Below are 16402 nucleotides of genomic sequence, written 5' to 3'. Positions count from 1 at the left end.
ACAGTGACCTTACAAGGAGGCGTGGAGGAGAAGGCCACATGATTCAGCCACAATCCCGGAAACTCCAGGAGCTCCCAGCAACCGGAAGAGGCGGCAGGACCTTCCCCTGGAGTCTTCAGAGGGGGCACACCCCGATCTCAGACCTCTGGCCTCCAGCACTGCGAGAGAACACACTTCTGTGGTTTGAGGCGCCCGGCCTGTGGTTCTCGTTATGGCTGACCCCGGACACTGATACAGCCTCAGGCGGGGCTGCCCCCATCCTTTTCTACGTAAATAGGCCACGACCCTGCTCTCCCATGGCCCTAAAACCATCCTCCAATGTTTTCAGAATGGCTGATGTGCCCTTCCCGGCCACCCTATCGGTGCAAGGAGCCCGGTTCTTCGTCGGCAGCCGGAGGAGGACCAAAGGCCAGTTCACGGTAACTACGGAGGAGCTGCCTGCCTGGACCTCCCAACACCAGTGCTCCTGGGGGGCTGTCACCACTGGTCTGGCACCCCAGTTTGACACTGTTGTACGTGCAGTTGGGAATGGGGAGCATAAAGGTTCCATGGAGTCCCATGCATGCCGGGCACACTCCCACCACAGGGCCTTTGCACCTGCTGTGCCCTCCTCCTGGAACATTTGTCCCACTCCTGCCATGGCACACTCCCTGTGACTTTGGGGCCCTGCCCTGTGCCCTCATACCATGGAGGCCTTCCCTTGCACTCTGAGGAGACGACACCCACACCCAGCTCTCTCACCCCCTTCCCCAGATTGTCTTTGTAGCCCTGACCACCTTCAGACCAGCTGTGTGTTTGCTCATTGCCTGTCTTTCCCTTAGAGTGCAGGGGAGCGGGGGGGACCTTGCTCCATGAGGGTTAGGGCTTTTGTTTCTTGCCGTGTCCCGTGTAAAGAACCACGCTCTGAATATTTACCGATGGCATGCTTGGATGGATGGGTGGATGGATGGACTAATGGACAGATAGATGAATAGTGGATGGACAGATGGATGGACAGATAGGTGGGCAGATAGATGAACAGATGTATAGATGGATGGATGAATGAATGGGTATTTGGGTGGGTGGATGGATGGATGGATGGATGGACAAAGGGATGGATGGATGGACAGAGATGGACAAATGGATGGATGGATGGATGGACAGATAGGTAGACAGAGAGACGAGTGGATGGACATACAGATGGATGAGCATTGTACCTGGTCACTGTAGGGCGTCCACAGGAAAGGTCCCTTCCGTGGTGTAATCACCTTCGAATGGTGCACAGCTCTCCACCACTGCTCCCAATGCCCCCCTTACCCAACGGGCTGACTCCTCTCTCCTGGCTTTAGAGCTTAGACCCGCACCCGCATTTCCACCCCTCCCTCGGGGGCTGGGGGGACTGAGCCCAGTGGGCGGGGCCCGCTCCAGCAGTGCAGGTCTCAGCGCGCTGTCCCTCTCTCTGCAGGGCCTGGTGAGGCAGCTGGTCCTGCTGCCCGGCTCAGACGCCACCCTGAGGCTCTGTCCCTGCAGGAATCCTGAGCTCGCCCTGCTGTCCATCCCCCCTATCCTGCGGGGACTCGCGGGGAAGCCGGAAGATAGTGAGGTGCTGAAGTACCCCTATGGTTAGTAGGCCGCAGCCACCCGCTCCCCACGCCGACGGTAGACCCTGGGAGCCTTGGCACTGCCAACCTCCCCGGGCACAAGACAGGAGGGCGCTTGGCACATGCATGAAGGGAACGCCGGGCCTGACGCAGACGGCCCCGCAGGGAAGGCAGATGGTGCCGCCAGACCCGCCTCCCTCCCAAGGGCGCCCCCCATGGCTGTTTAACCCCCGCCTGGACCGTGCCCTCGATTAACTGCTCCTCCCGCCTGGGACCTGGGGCTGAGCCTACAATCTTGCGTCCCTGCTTTGCCCCCAGAGCAGCGTTGGGGCCCTTTCCCCCCTTCCTCTCCAACAGACATCAAGCGTCAGCACCCCACCCCCGCGGGGACCCCGACCTTCATGAGGTTCATTGCTGTTTTCTGGGATCCCCCAGCCTAGAGTGTCCCCAGCTTTGCCGTCTTTAGTTTGTGTTTGCACCTCCCCAGTGTAAAGTTGGTGTTGACGGTTTATTTAAGCCACATCCCCTGCCATGGAGGGTCTGAAACCCCTCCTCCCTACTAGGGAGGCGGGGAGACAGCCCGACCCTCTCGAGCCTCACGAGTCAGGGGAGCCCCCTGAGCAAGCTGGCCCTTAGGCCCAATCCTGGACCCGTGTCCCCAGATTCCCAGAGGCACACGGCCTCTGGGCTGTTTGCCGGGCCTCGGGCAGGAGTCTGGCCCCAGGCCTCTGCCGGGCAGTTCAAGAGGTCGAGGATGCGCTCAGTGCCACAGACTGGCCGCCGGGGCCACATCGCGGACGTTGCTGTAAAGGGGCCAAGTGGCACCATCGGGGTGAGGGCTGGACCTGGGATGAAGCCGTGAGCCCCGGGGTCAGGGGTCAGGGGCCTCAGAACTACGCAGAATGGAAGCTGGGTGGACGCGTACCAGCGAGTCTCAGGTGGAAGCGGAGAGCCGTGCGGCGTGATGGCCCAGGGCTCTCAGCAGAGCTGAGGCCACGGGGAGCCGTGCGGCGTGATGGCTCAGGGCTCTCAGCAGAGCTGAGGCCACGGGGAGCCATGCGGCGTGATGGCCCAGGGCTCTCAGCAGAGCTGAGGCCACGGGGAAGAGCTAGGTGGGAGGGAGGCCGTCCTGCGTGCGGACGCCCCAGGCAGGCCATGGGCTCTCGGGTCTCCCTCCCTCCCCGAGACCCTGAGTGGCTCCTGGCAGCTCAGGGGGTGGAGCTGAAGGCGAAAGCAGGGGTCACCTGACACTCCCGCCTCTGCCCTCCTCCGGGTAGCACGTGCCCACTGGACACCCATCTTCCTGCCTCCCTGCAGAAACCGACATGAAGGTGACGCTGGGATCCCGGCCGCCGTGTACCAAAGCGGAGGACGCCCAGTTCTGGTTTGACGCCGGCCGCAAGGGGCTATACCTGTGCGTGGGCAGCGAGTGGGTCTCCGTGTTAGCAGGTGAGGTGGGTGGGGCTCTGGGGACCTCGGGGTCTTCTCAGAGCCAGCGATACTTAGGGGCAGGGACGACCCCCCCACGGAGCAGTGAGCCCGCGTGCCTCACCTGGAAATGTGTGCCCCCCTGGGCCCTACGGGTAGGCTGGCCGGCTCTCAGCTCTCGAACCTCCCTGAGGGGGCCAGCCCCGCTCCAGGAGCCCCACCTGCTCTCCTACCCTCTCCGCCCACTCGGGTCAACATTGGACGCGATGGTGCCAGGAGCCCGGGAGTGGTTCTGTTGGCGGGGAGGTGAGGAGAGGTTCCGTGATGCTCCCCAAGGGGGTCCTCGGGAAACGGGAACTGGCTCCGGGGGAAAGTCCCCGAGCCGTGGCCTCTACTCTCTAGTTCCCATCAGGGCACAGCCTTTCGTGGAAGCCGCGAGTCGTGGGAAACATCTAGTAGGGACCTGACGTGTCAGTTCCACCCAACTAGTATCCCTGGGGGCTCTGCAGACCCTAAAACCTGTGCGGGGATGAGAGGCTCCTTTGCCGGGCCTCCTGGTGAGGGCGGCACGGCACTCAAGGCCACAGTGCTCCGGGTCATGGCCCAGGTCCCTGGGGTTGCACCCCTGGATGTCCGTCCAGGCTTCTGTCCTGGGAAGCATTAACTGGGTCTCTGTGTCTCTATCACAAGCCAAAGAAAGGCTGGAGTACGTGGAGGAGCATCAGAGCCTGTTCACGAACTCGGAGACACTGGGTATCGAGGTCTTCGTCATCCCTGGGGCCGGGCTCTTCGTGGCCACTGCCAACCGGAAAACCACGTCCGCCATCTACAAATGGGCCGACGGGAAGTTCTCCTCGTACCAGGACATTCCCACGCACCAAGCGCAGTCCTGGAGACATTTCACCATTGGAAAAAAGGCAAGTCTGCATTCGGAGTCTTTCTCCATCCTTTTTCCCTTGGGAAACCCCACAGAGCCCAAAGGTTGGGGCTCCTTACGTAGATTTTATGGGGAAAGGCACTTCTACTGGTTTCGAAGCCTCGTGCAGGTTCTAAGTGCCTTTTAAAGTCAGGCGCGGCTGCGTCTCTGTGTCCAGAATGTGACTGAGAAAGTCTGTTTGGCTTCCACAAAATAGAGATCAGCCCATGTCTGAGATGCTCCCCAGCTCCGTGCAGACCCACCACTGCCTCCTTAAACCTTGGAGGTAATCTGACCTAAACCAGTCAGCAGGGCGGACGTCACGTCAGAATGAAAATAGGCCTCCATTCCCAGCCTTCCTTTACTCACTCCATATACACTGGGGACACGTGATGTCCTAATGGAGGGACAGGTGAGGATGGTGAGCTTGGCCCGGAGGCCTTGGGTGGGAAGCCTCGTGGGCGGCCTCCCCTTCCTTCCACCAGGGCTGCGTTGAGCAGTGGCCCACGGGTCGTGGCTAAGAGGGTCATCCCCTTGTGAGAGTTTTCTCTTTACCTCCCCGAGCCCGCCCCCAAGTCACTTGCTCACTAACACGTGTGCCAGGTGCAGCCCTGCCCTCACCTGGGCAGGTATCCCCCCCCACGGGGGACAAAACTGAGTGAAACAGACAGACCTCTGTTCCCCGTCGCTGCCAGCCCTCAGGGTCCTGCGCTCCCAGCCAGCCTGGTGAAGGAGTGACTAGCCCTCTGGTTTTATGGTTGATGACATTTTAAAGGTTTATATTTTTTCATTATAAAAAACAACCTGATATCAAAGAAAAATTGGGAACTTTAGAAAACTAAGAAAAAAGTCTGCCCCGTCCCCTAAGCAGCGGCGGAGTGTACCTGGGGCTGCTTCAGCCGCCGTGAGTGTGCCCCACCCCCGGGCTTCCGGCTCCTGCCTCATCACATGACCCACCATCTGGCCTCCAGCTCACGTCACACGTGGGGCGTTGCCATGTTGTCCTCGACTGCGTGACAAACACATGCTTCCTGAGACAGCAGGGCGTTAAGAGTTTTCCTCTTCACCCGGTGCTGGAGAACATTTCCGTGCGTGAAGCTTTTCCTGGGCTTGGGAGACAGGAACGGAGCTCAAGGGCTGCTACACGCGGCTGCGGCTGCGGGTCTTAATGTGATGAAGATGCGGAGAGTCAGTCGTGGCGCTTGGGCCCGCCGCAGGCCGTCAGTCCCGGCTCAGCCCCTGTCCCGAGGCCGGTGTTCAGAAGCCTCGAGTGCCGGACCCCTCGCGCGGATCACGAGAACGCTGTCCCGGTCCTCTCCCCAGATCTTCCTGGCTGTGGCTAATTTTGAACCGAATGAAAAGGGTCAGGAGTTCTCTGTCATTTACAAATGGAGCCAGAGAAGGCGGAGGTTCGCACCGTACCAGAGGGTCCTCACCCACGGCGCCCGGGACTGGGAGGCCTTCGAGGTGTCCGGGGAGCACTTCCTGGCCGTGGCCAACCACCGGGAAGGTAGGGGCTATGGCCTGGACTCCAGGGCCAGGGCAGGGTCGCCTGCAGGGTTCAGTGTATCTCATTAAAAATGTGTAATAACCACACGTGGCCGTGTCCTCGGGCTTGGCAATCTGACGGGGGCGTCTGAGGGAGGACACACCTGCGCACCCCTCATCTGTCCAGGGAAGGGCGTCCCTGCCCTTCTCCATTCTGGGCACAGACTCTGTGGGATGCAGTGGGTGCAGTGGGGGACAGTCCTGGGAGGGCCTGGGAAACCTGGCTCTGGGCCAGGTGACTGCCCTGCGTGGCCACAGTGAGCCCTTCCCTGCCTTGTAGCTCTTGGGGGACAGGGCCCCGGGGGGCAGTCGGCCCTGCAGGGCACCTCTGGCCTCGGCAGGCTCTGCGGCTCAGCGATCACCTGAGTCTACACCCGCCGGGGAACTCTGGCGGCAGGCGGGGGGCCAGGGAGGAGACCCCACCACCGCTCATGGGCAGAGAGGACCCCAGGAGCCCGCCACCCAATACCCCCCATGGGAGTGAGTGTCCCGGGAGAGGCTGGCCCAGCCCTGGGGGTGGGTGAGGAGCTCCAGGGAGCACGTTCCGGGCAGGCCTGACCGGCGGCGGGGAGCGCGAAGGGGATGGTGGACAGCGTGAGGGGTGAGGCTGGGGAGGGCGGGGGTCCCGCCTCCAGCATGCTGCAAGGCCTCGGGGGCTCTGGAGCCATCCGAAGCCGGGACCCCCGAGGGTTCTCATCGGGGCACAGAGGCAGGAAGGTCACGTGAAGGGCGTTGCCACTGCTGGGGGCCTGGGGAGGGTGCAGGAGAGCAGGGCCTGGCTGGACTGGACGGGCTGCAGGGCCTGGGGCAGGGTCCGGGCGGGCAGGGTCTTGCCAAGGCCGGCGCGAGGCCACGGTGGCCCGTCTCCCTCCCTCCATGGCGGTCGGCTTCCAGGCAGCGACCACAACATCTACAGTGTCATCTACAAGTGGAGCCCAGGGGCCCGGCTCTTCGAGGCCAACCAGACCGTCGCCACGTCGGGCGCCTGCGACTGGGAGTTCTTCACGGTGGGGCCCTACGCCTTCCTGGCCGTGGCCAACGCCTTCAATGGCACATCCACGCAGCTGCAGTCCCACCTGTACGTGCGGCTGGGCGGCAGCTTCCAGCTCTTCCAGTCCTTCCTGGTAAGGACCCTGCACTCCCCGCCGGCCCCGCACCTCTGCCTGGCACCTGGGCGACGCAGGACCCAGGCCGCACGAGCCAGGACCAGGGGCCCAGCCCGGGCCTCCGCACCCAGGCGCCTCCCCAGAATAAGGCTCAGGCCGAGCCCCTGGGACCCCGAATATAGCCTGGGAGCCCTAAATGAGGCGGGAGGCTGCCCTGGCACGGGGTTTCCAGCAGCCCGGCTGCTCAGCCGGGTCCCCTGGCCCCTGGGGGCCCTCACGGTCTGACCCACCTTTATGTGGGCGCCAGGCTCTTGCCCTGGAGCAGCAGGCAGCTGGCCTCTGACCTGGTCAGCTGTGGTGGCAGCACTGTCCACCTTCCCTGCAGACCTTGAGTGTCCCTCAGCTGGTCCCCACTGTCGTGGGCTGCCTGGAGGGACCTCTGACTGAGGCAGCGAGAAGCCTTTATTACGTGGCGTGACCCCAGATGCCCGGCTGAACCACGCATGGGCCGCTGGGCCCCGGGCTAGCGGGCGGCGTTGGCATCCCCGCTTCACGCCCACTGTGGTCTAGGGTGACGATGTGGGGCCCCAACCCTCCTCCCACCTTCCCTCGCCCTCCTCCCTCCAAGCCGCCCAGCTTGTCCCTCTCAGTGTCAGACCCCAGGCTGAGCCCCCACGGATGATTCTAAAATCGAGAGCCACTGTCGGCATTTGCGTCGTCCTGGCCGCGTCCCAATGTCGTTCGCGCAGAGCCAAGGGCGCGGCTGTGATCACTCCCTTCTCAGTGGCTTCAGTGGTGGGATGACCTTCGTGCCACCCCAGGGGACAGTCTCTGAATGCGGTTTAGACTCTCCTTTCATGCCACAAGCCCACCACACGTGGCTCACTTCATACGTGGACCCCATGTGCTGCACATAATGTTTTTCAACAAGCTCCTAATTGCTTTTTCTGAAGTCCCTCCCTCCCTCTCCTTTTCTTTTTGGGAAAGAAAACCCCCGTCTCTGCACATGGTAACATCCCCCGGCTTCTTGCTGGCCATCCCTGTCCCCGAGAGCCCCTGTGAACACTGCGTCTTCAGCGCCTCCTGAGTTTCCACCCGCGTGTTGGTGCTCCCATCGCGTCTGCAAGGCCTCTGGCCGGTGTGCGCCCGTGAAGACCCCTCCCTCTTTTCCCATAACCCCCCTCCTGGGCCCTCCTGCCTGTGCTGTCCGGGCTGACTGTCTCTAGAACTGACAATGGTCCCCTTTCTGGAACTTTCCTTTACCGCCATCTTTGGCTGGAGCCACCGTGTCCAATTCTGATGTCCGGTGTTCTGGTTGACCTCAAGGACACCCCGCCTTCCAGGTGCTCCCCGACACTCCCCAGCGTCCCTGCAGCTCAGCCAGGTTATGTGACCAGGACCAGCCAATGGGTGTTGAGCAGAGTGAGGCCACATCAATCCTGGGCTGAGGGTGAGAGCTCACCCCTCGCCCTCCACAGCCACGTGGGCCACGTGCCCCGACAGCACAGCCACAGGCTGGGGGAGCCGTGACCTCGCCGGCTTCATTCCAGTGAGGGCGACCTTCTGTGGCGGGAAGTGTGGACACTCATGGTGGCTGCATCCCTTACCCTGCCTCATGTACCGCATGCAGGATTTTAGGGGGGAAGTTTCCTTGGAAACACTGAGGGCAGCCCCTGCCTCCCCAGATGCCTTTCCTATGACCTTCTCTGCCCTCAGTGCCCACAGGTTTCTTCGCAGTGGTTTCCTGTGCTTCCTGTCTGATTGGTCTCAGTGCCCTTTCAACCTGAAGGCATGCATCCCCAGGCCTGGGAGATTTTCTTAGTTTTTCTTGATCGTCTCATGCTCCCCTCTCTCTAGAACGGTTAGCCAGCTTTCGGATCTCCTGGATTGAATCTATCTTTTCTTTTTCTACAACCTAGACGCTTTCCTTACCTTTATTCTCTAATCCTGTTGATGAGCATCTTCTTGTAATGCTAGGAATCGTGTTTTTAATATCCAAGAACTCTTCCCTTTAACGGCATTCTGTATTTACTCTACAAATGCGGTATCTTCTTGAATACTTCTGAAGATAATTATAATTTTATTTTTTTAAGAGTTTGTGTAATTTCTTTTCTTTTTAAGTTTATTTATTTTATTTATATTTATTTTTGGCTGCACTGGGTCTTCGTTGCTGCATGCAGGCTTTCTCTAGTTGCGGCAAGCGGGGGCTACTCTTCATTGCGGTGCACGGACTTCTTATCGTGGTGGCTTCTCTTGTTGTGGAGCACGGGCTCTAGGCATGCGGGCTTCAGTAGCTGTGGCTCACGGGCTGTAGAGCACAGGCTCAGTAGTTGTGGCTCACGGCTTAGTTGCTCCGCGGCATGTAGGATCTTCCTGGACCAGGGCTCGAACCTGTGTCCCCTGCATTGGCAGGTGGATTCTTAACCACTGCACCACCAGGGAAGTCTGATAATTATAATTTTTTAAAATTCTATTCTGTTCCTAGAACCAGCTCAGTTTCTTCCAGTATGAGTGTATGTATATGTTGTAGCCTGACTCTCACGTTCTAGGTCTTTTATAAAACATCTGGAGGACCCTTAGTTTTCTGTTTATGTTTAACGTTGAGCCTGGCAGTGGGTGGCGTTGTCACTGGTCGCTGTGCCCCGGGGAGCTGGGGACCTGGTTGAGGCCCTTGATGAAGACCTTCCTAAACTGGCCTCTTGCTCAGATGTAGGTGAGGCTGGATCACAGTGTTGGCAGCTACAGGATGATAATCTCCAAGAGGCACTCCCCAAACAGCTGCAGGAACCCTCCTCATATCACATGCTTGGTGTGACAGCCCTGCTAGGGACCTGTGTGGTTGACCAGAAGGCCGCTTGCCGGGCCTCTGTGCCAGGCTGCAGGACTGTGCTCTCTGGACACCGCAGGAGTCTGCTCCCCTGCTCCGCCGGCTTGTCTGCTAGATATTTGGAAACAGTCACCGCAGATCTCTCAGAATAGTCTTCAGTTCCTGCCGTTGTCCCCCGTGCGGTATGTTCCAAATCCCAAGGGGATTCTGGCCAGTCTCCTTGAACGCCCCCCAGTGTGCCGGCTCCAGGTACGTGAGACCCGGAAACTCTGCATTTCAGGCTGCATCTGGATCCAGCTCCAGTCTGCACCCAGCCCTGCCGTAGGCCTCAGACACAGAAGGGAGGCCGGGGCCAAGGGGCAGCGACGGCGCCAGCTGAGCCAGGGCGGGGGCCATCCGGGTTACAGGACCTAAAGGAGAACCAGCTGAGGGGTGGGACGTCAGCTGGAAGAATCACCCACAAGGGCGGGCGAGAGCAGGACCACAGTGGCTGTGAGAGAGCGTGTCTCTGGCCAGCGGGCAGAGTGACTGTGGGGGATGTGAGGGGGCACTGCTGCCACCTGAGCCCGCAAACGACTGCGGAGCCCTGCCTGAAGGCTGCCTTCTCTTATGACCCGTGTTTCTTCACACTCGAGTCCTCAGAACCCACGAGGTCCCACTTTCATGTTCTGCCAGCATTTTTCATACTGTGTTTTAATCCTCTCAGGTCCTGGCGATGTCTTCATGTGTTTCCACTTGATTTGGAGCTTTGCACCATCTCTCACGGCCATGGGCTTTGAAGCAGGAGAGGCCGGTGCTTTGAAAGCATGTGTGGGTGGAGAGGTGCCCACACCGCAGGGAAACCTTTGTGGAGGGACGGCCAGGCAAGGGCGCACGCAGGTGTTTGCGAAGCTGTGCACACGGACGGTGCTGGGAGGGGCGCTGGGCGGGGTCCCAGGGCTGCAGGGTGAGTTCAGCTCACCGGGAGGGCCCGGGCCATGCCCACGCCAGGTCTGTGGCTCAGGTGTACGTGAGAGGCTGGCTGCCCACCCTGGACGAATTCCTCAGCCCCGCCCTCCAGACCTCCCCGCCTCTCCCACCAGGAATCCTGGAACCTTCCTCAGGTGGCAGAGACCACAGCTCCAACCACTTGGCCTCACCATCTTGGACCAAAGGAGGTCCGAGCGGGGTGTGTGCAGGAAGGAATGGGCTCTGGCCACAGAAATCCAGCCTCCAGCCCCTGGGGTTTCTGCTCCCTGAGCTGTCTGGCTGTGGGGCCTGTGGTCACAGTCATCACGTGTAGACCCAGAACGGAGGGGCCGGGGGAGCGGGGAGGGGAATGGTGGGCCAAGATGGCGGGCTTTATTGCCTGGGAGGCGGGGCTGATGGAGGTGCCGCTGGAAGAAAAGAGAACCGAGGGCAGTGGGAGACTGGGGGGGGGGGGCGCAGCTGAGGGCTGACAGGGGCCCCAGTGGAGAGGGCCAGTGAACCCCAAGAAGCCGTGCGTCAGGGCAGGTGGAGGGGACGGGCAGAGGCGCTGCCCAGAGCTATCAGTGGGTGTCTGGGGATGAGGGTGGAGCTGTGGGCTTGTCAGAAACGTAGTCTCCACCGGGAATGTAGACGTCCAGAAACGAAGGAAAAGGAGGCACGTCTGTAAGGAGGGTGGTGTGAGAGCGCCCTCAGCAGTCAGCGCCGGGAGGGGCCGGGCTCAGGTGCTGGCAAGGGCCCTGGCGCTTCCTCCTGTGCCTCGGGTCTGCTCTGTGAGGCAGGAGCGGGCAGTGGACCAGGCGGCCTGGGGAGGAGCAAGGTTTGGAGGGGCTGCTGGGCCAGGGGAGAGCTGGGAGGGGCACCCCCTGAAGCCTCCTAGGATGGGACCCTCACCCACCTTAGCCAGCTGCCCACAGTGGGAATGGCAGCGTCCCCCCAGGGCCCTCTGGGGGGCTGCCTGCCTTCCCCAGGCAGCGCGCCCCGCCCCTCCCTCCCCAGGCACTCCCAGACCTTGGGTCTTTGCTCCATCAGAGCCGGAACCTGAGGGCCTCCTCCCCAGCAAGGGATCCGCTGGTTACCGGGAGCCCACCCACCCTCAAGGGAGGCCGTCAGGGGTTCCAGGTGCTCCCGGCTGCCAAGTCCTGGAAGCACCATCGTCCCTCGAGGTGTTCCAGAGCCTGCCAGGCCCGCAGCCAGGGGACTCCAGGGCAGAGCTCCGGGGGGAATTCCGCTCAGGAGGGCGGGAAGGGCCCACCAGCCCAGCAGGTGCCTGGCCTCCTTGATCCGGCGCCAGGCAGGGTTCTTCTCTCCCTGATGAGTCCCTAATGTGCTTAGAGTCCAGGAGCGGCCTGACAGCGGGGCCTCAGGCCCGCTCATGCCCTGCCCAGGCTGGAGCAGCCCTGGGTGGGGACGGTCCCCCATTCGCTTCCGAGCGGGGGCAGCGCAGCCTCTGGCTGAGGGCGCAGGTGCTGGTCCCACCCTGCGAGGAGAGCTCATCGCTAGCCGGTGACTGTGAGCCGGGGGCCCCATGCTGGCCTGTGCCAGCCTCTGGCGGATAAAATACCGGACACCCAGTTCAATGTGAATTCCAGATAAACAACGAATCATTGTTTAGTAAAAGCGTGTCCATACACATACACTGAAGAACCATTGCTTATCTGAAATTCAAATTGAACGAGGCGCCGCGTACTTGCTGTATCTGGCGCCTGACGCAGCTGCGCGGACAGCAGAGGTAGGGTGAGAACACACCTCCCCTCCCCGCCCCGCCCGCGCTAAGCCACGCCCACCTGGATGCTCCTCCCCACCTCCCTGCCGCTGGCCACGCCCCCGTCCTTCCTCCTGGGTTCCTGGCCCTTCTCCCCGTTTCCCAGGCCCTGACAGCCCCTTCACCGACCCCCATCTGCACGCCTCTCCCCCTCCGCGCTGGGGCTCAAGGCAAGTGAGCGGAGGGTGGAGTGAGTCGGAGCTGGAAGGCAGCCCTGGCAATCTGTGGGATACCCCCTCTTCATACCAGCCCTGGCCCCTTGTCCTGTGTGGGTGTGTACACGTGCGTGCTTGCAAGCGTGTGCATGTATATACACAATGCATGTGTGTGCATCAGGTATAAGGGCATACAGGTGTATACAGGTGGGTGTGTACATAAAAGCTTGTGTGCCTGCAGGTATGTGCACATGTATACACTTGTATGCATGCAGGATTGTGTGTAAAGTCGTGTCCATGCAGGTGTGTGCACGTGTATACACAGGTGTGTGCATGCAGGTGTCTTGTGTGTCTGCACACGTGCACGTGTGTGCAGGTGTGTGTGCGGGTGTGGGCGTTTCCCACTGACGTGGTCTCATCAGCACCGGGGTGGGAGGAGCTGGCGATCTCACCCACCGGCCTCTCTGGTGGTTTCTGCGACCTGCCAGAGCTGGCGCGCGTGTCACTGCACACTCGTGCGGGTCTTTAACGTCGGTCGACTATGAAGCGGCCACACAGCAGATGAGGCTGGCGGCCCCGCGGGCCCGAGTGTCCCCACCAGCTCGGAAGTTTCCCGGTGACCCCAGGGGACATAGTGCCACCTCCGGAGCAGCGGTGAGGAGAGGACGCCAATGCACAAAGGCCTCAGCCCAGCTCCTGGCCCGGAAGCGGTTGGCAACGCCAGGTGTCCTGGCCCCTGTCCTTGTCCTCGTGTGTCACTTTTAGCTTGGGCTCCCTTGTTTCGGCTCCTCAGGACGGGCCCAGGCCTGTTTCAAGGGCAGCGGCTCTGCCCGGGATCGGGGCTCCGCGAACCGGGCGGCGACGCCCTCTGCTGGGCGTGGAGAAAACACCAAGCCGGGCGACCTGGCCGGGTACCGGACCCGCCGGAGCCAGAGGGCGCGCTGGGCGGCGCGGACCCATCTACAAGCGGGGAAGGGACCTCCGAGGAGGGGCAGTCATCAGACCCGCCCTGCCCGGTCCGGGTAAAGAAAAACGGAGCCGCTTCCCACGTGGGGTGGGGATGCGAGTGTTCCTCCAGCATCGCTGGGCGTCGGGTGACTGGCTCTGCACCCGCCACGACCACCTGCGTCTGGGGACGCACGGTGTCCCCAGGAAGCAGCCCGGTCCCGAGCCTGTGCGCTGCGTGGCTTCCAGGCTCGGTTCCTTGTCCGTCCAACCTGAGCTGTTCCCAGCTTCTCGCTGTCATGAGTAAAGCTCCTACAGGCATCTCATCAAGGCTTTCCGTGGGCAAATTGTTTTTATTTCTCTTGAGTGGAATTCTGGGCCATAAGGTAGGCGGATGTTTAACTTTGCAGACATCGCCAAGCAGTTTTCCGAGACGATTCTACCATTTCACACACTCCCCCGCACAGCATGAGCTCCAGCCGCCCGGCGCTCTTGCCAACACCGGGTTTTGTCTGTATTTGCAGTTTTACTTGTTGGGTATGAAGCGGCACCGCAGTGTGGGTTTTAAGTCGAAATCCCCTGGTGACTAGATGGCGGGTTTCCATCCACCTGCTGGCTTGCTAGAGCCCCCTTGCGAAATGCCTATTCAAGTCTTTTACCCATATTTTATTTTATTTTCTGCCTTTCATTACTGATAGGTAGGAGTTCCTTCTATATTCTGGATACAAGCCCTCTGTCACATACGTAGTCTTCCATCTATCTCCTCTGTTTCGTATTGATTCAGTGCGTTGTGTAATTGTGTGCTCCAGTAATTACGGCATACGTATCCAACTTCCTATGGTCTATTTTTTATTAACCACGAGTCCCTGTTAATATGTACAATTCAAATTAAAAATTTTTTATTTTATATCGGAGTATAGCTGATTAACAATGTTGTGTTCGTTTTAGGTGTACAATCTATTTTGAATTAATATTATACCTTACATCTAATGTAATAACCTTACAACAACATGATTTCATTTACCCCCACCCGTCTGTCCGGCTACTGTGAGCATGTATAGACTCACACGTCTACTTAGGTTATAAGCTCCACAATTTATCATTTTTGCTGTCGGTTGTCTTTACACCCACAGGCTCACCATTCCCAACGCCCTCTGCATCCCTTCCACAGACACGACTCTCCCTGTGGTGTAACCACCCTTCAGCTTCACAGCTTCCTCCGGTACTTCTCGTAGAGCAGGTCTGCTGGCAACTCATTCGACCACTTTTATCTGAAAATGACTTTATTCTACCTGGAAGGATATTTTCACTGGTTGTAGAATTCTGGGTTCACGTTTTTTCTTTCGTGTACATTAAAGATGGTTTTCTGTTGATGTCAAGCTTCCACTGTTTCTGATGAGACGTCGGGTACCATTGGTACCACTGTTTCCCTATATCGAATGTGTCGTCTTCCTCTGGTGGCTTTTGCAATCTTCTCCATCTATTCTCGGATATTTAAATATGATGTGTCAAGGTGTGGGGGTTTTTTTGTCTTTATTCTGGTTGGGGTCTCTGATCTTCTTGGATCTGTGGTTTTTAATCAAATTTGGAAAAATATTAGCCATCATTTATTTAAATGTTTCTTCTGCCTCATTCTCTTTTCTTTTCCTTCTGTGACGCAATTACACGCACGTTAGACTGCATTATATTATTCCTCAGTCATAGAGCCTCTGTTCACCTTTATTATAAATGTTTTTTTTACATATTTATTTATTTATGTATGGCTGCATTGGGTCTCCGTTGCTGCACACAGGCTTTCTCTAGTTGCGGCGAGTGGGGGCTGCTCTTCTTTGTGGTGCACGGGCTTCTCGTTGTGCTGGCTTCTCATGTTGTGGCTCGCGGGCTCTAGAGCGCAGGCTCAGTGGTGTGGCACACAGGCTTAGCTGCTCTGCAGCATGTGGGATCTTTCTGAACCAGGGCTCGCACCCGTGTCCCCTGCATTGGTAGGCCGTTTCTTAACCACTGCGCCACCAGGGAAATCCCTATTGTAAACGTTTTTCCCCCTTTCTGTGCTTCAATTCAGGCAATGTCTATCAGTCTCTCTTCTAGTTCACTGATTCTTTCTTCTGGATGGTCCTGATAGCTCTTGATCCCATGCAATAGATTTGTGAACACAGATATTTTCCTCTTCAGGTAGGATTTCTATTTGGCTCCTTTTAGAGTTTTCCTAGCTTTCCAAATCTCCCCATCTCATTGGTCATCACACACATATTTCCCTATAGATTCTGATCATAGCTACTGTAAAGTTTGCATCTGTTAACTCCAATATTTGCACTGTGTCCACCTATTTCTACTTGCTGTTTCTTCTCTTGATTATGGGTCACATTCGCCTGCCTGTTTCCCCAGGTGCTTAACTCTCTGGTCAGTTCCTTCAGCCTCTCAGTTGTTGTTTGTCTCTGGGTCCCTGGGATCTTGTCCCCTGTGTGTACACCTCAGGAGCTGGACAGGACTTGAAAGAAGTTACTAAGGAGACATTGGGGCTCCCCCTTCTGGGGTTCCCTCCTTCCTAGGGTAGTCCCCTTCCATTTCTAGAGACTCTGCAAGCCCCAAACTCTCACCTTGGACTCCCATGTCCAACCAGCCTGCTGCCGCCATTCGAGTGCCGTGCCCACGCGCCCCAGGATGGGGAGTGCCCTCAGAGAAAATGTCAGATAAACGTGCATCCGGGGGTCGCGTCCCCTCCACTCTCCACCTGCCTCGGCCCTTGTCCAGCGCCTTCAAACAACTGTGTGCTTTTTAGGCATCGCATCCAGAGTTCACGATTATTATCAGCAGGAGGCTCAGTCTAGTGTAAGTGTCTCCACCAGGATGAGAAGCCGGAAGCCAAGAGGCAAAACATTTAAAGCCAATTTCGTGCCAAGTGTCCCATCGGCGCTTCTGCAGCCCTCACCAGCCCACGGGAACAGAGTCAACCCCTTTCTGCTGACGTGGGATCTCAGACCCCAGCGGCCTCCTCAGGCTGTGGTTCGGGGTCCCCAGGAGCTTTGGCCGCTGTTCCACCAGCCACAGGCCCCTCACTGCTGCGGGAGCTGCCACATCTTCCCTGCCTCCACTTAAGCCCCTGCCGCTTGCTGTCTTCAGGGGTGGTCACTCCTTTTGTTTCTGCTCCACCCTCTCTCTTCAGGGC

The 16402-nt window shown here is 58.9% G+C and overlaps 1 protein-coding gene across 1 annotated transcript in view; it reads left to right on the top strand.

Moving 5' to 3' along the window:
• Nucleotides 1–16402, top strand: part of TSPEAR (thrombospondin type laminin G domain and EAR repeats) — a gene marked incomplete at its 3' end in the record, with an annotated part of 59732 nt that overhangs the window by 36976 nt on the left and 6354 nt on the right. The window contains exons 4-9 of the mRNA XM_082655607.1: nucleotides 329–419; nucleotides 1445–1601; nucleotides 2898–3029; nucleotides 3699–3925; nucleotides 5248–5434; nucleotides 6367–6596. Coding sequence (XP_082511733.1) covers nucleotides 329–419; nucleotides 1445–1601; nucleotides 2898–3029; nucleotides 3699–3925; nucleotides 5248–5434; nucleotides 6367–6596 — 1024 coding nt within the window. The remainder of the gene's footprint in view (nucleotides 1–328; nucleotides 420–1444; nucleotides 1602–2897; nucleotides 3030–3698; nucleotides 3926–5247; nucleotides 5435–6366; nucleotides 6597–16402) is intronic.

This window comes from Grampus griseus (genome assembly GCF_964374135.1).
Source record: "Grampus griseus genome assembly, chromosome: 5".
Lineage (NCBI taxonomy): Eukaryota > Metazoa > Chordata > Mammalia > Artiodactyla > Delphinidae > Grampus > Grampus griseus.
The sequence above is the reverse complement of the archived record's forward strand: the minus strand, read 5'-3'. Positions and strand labels throughout refer to the sequence as shown.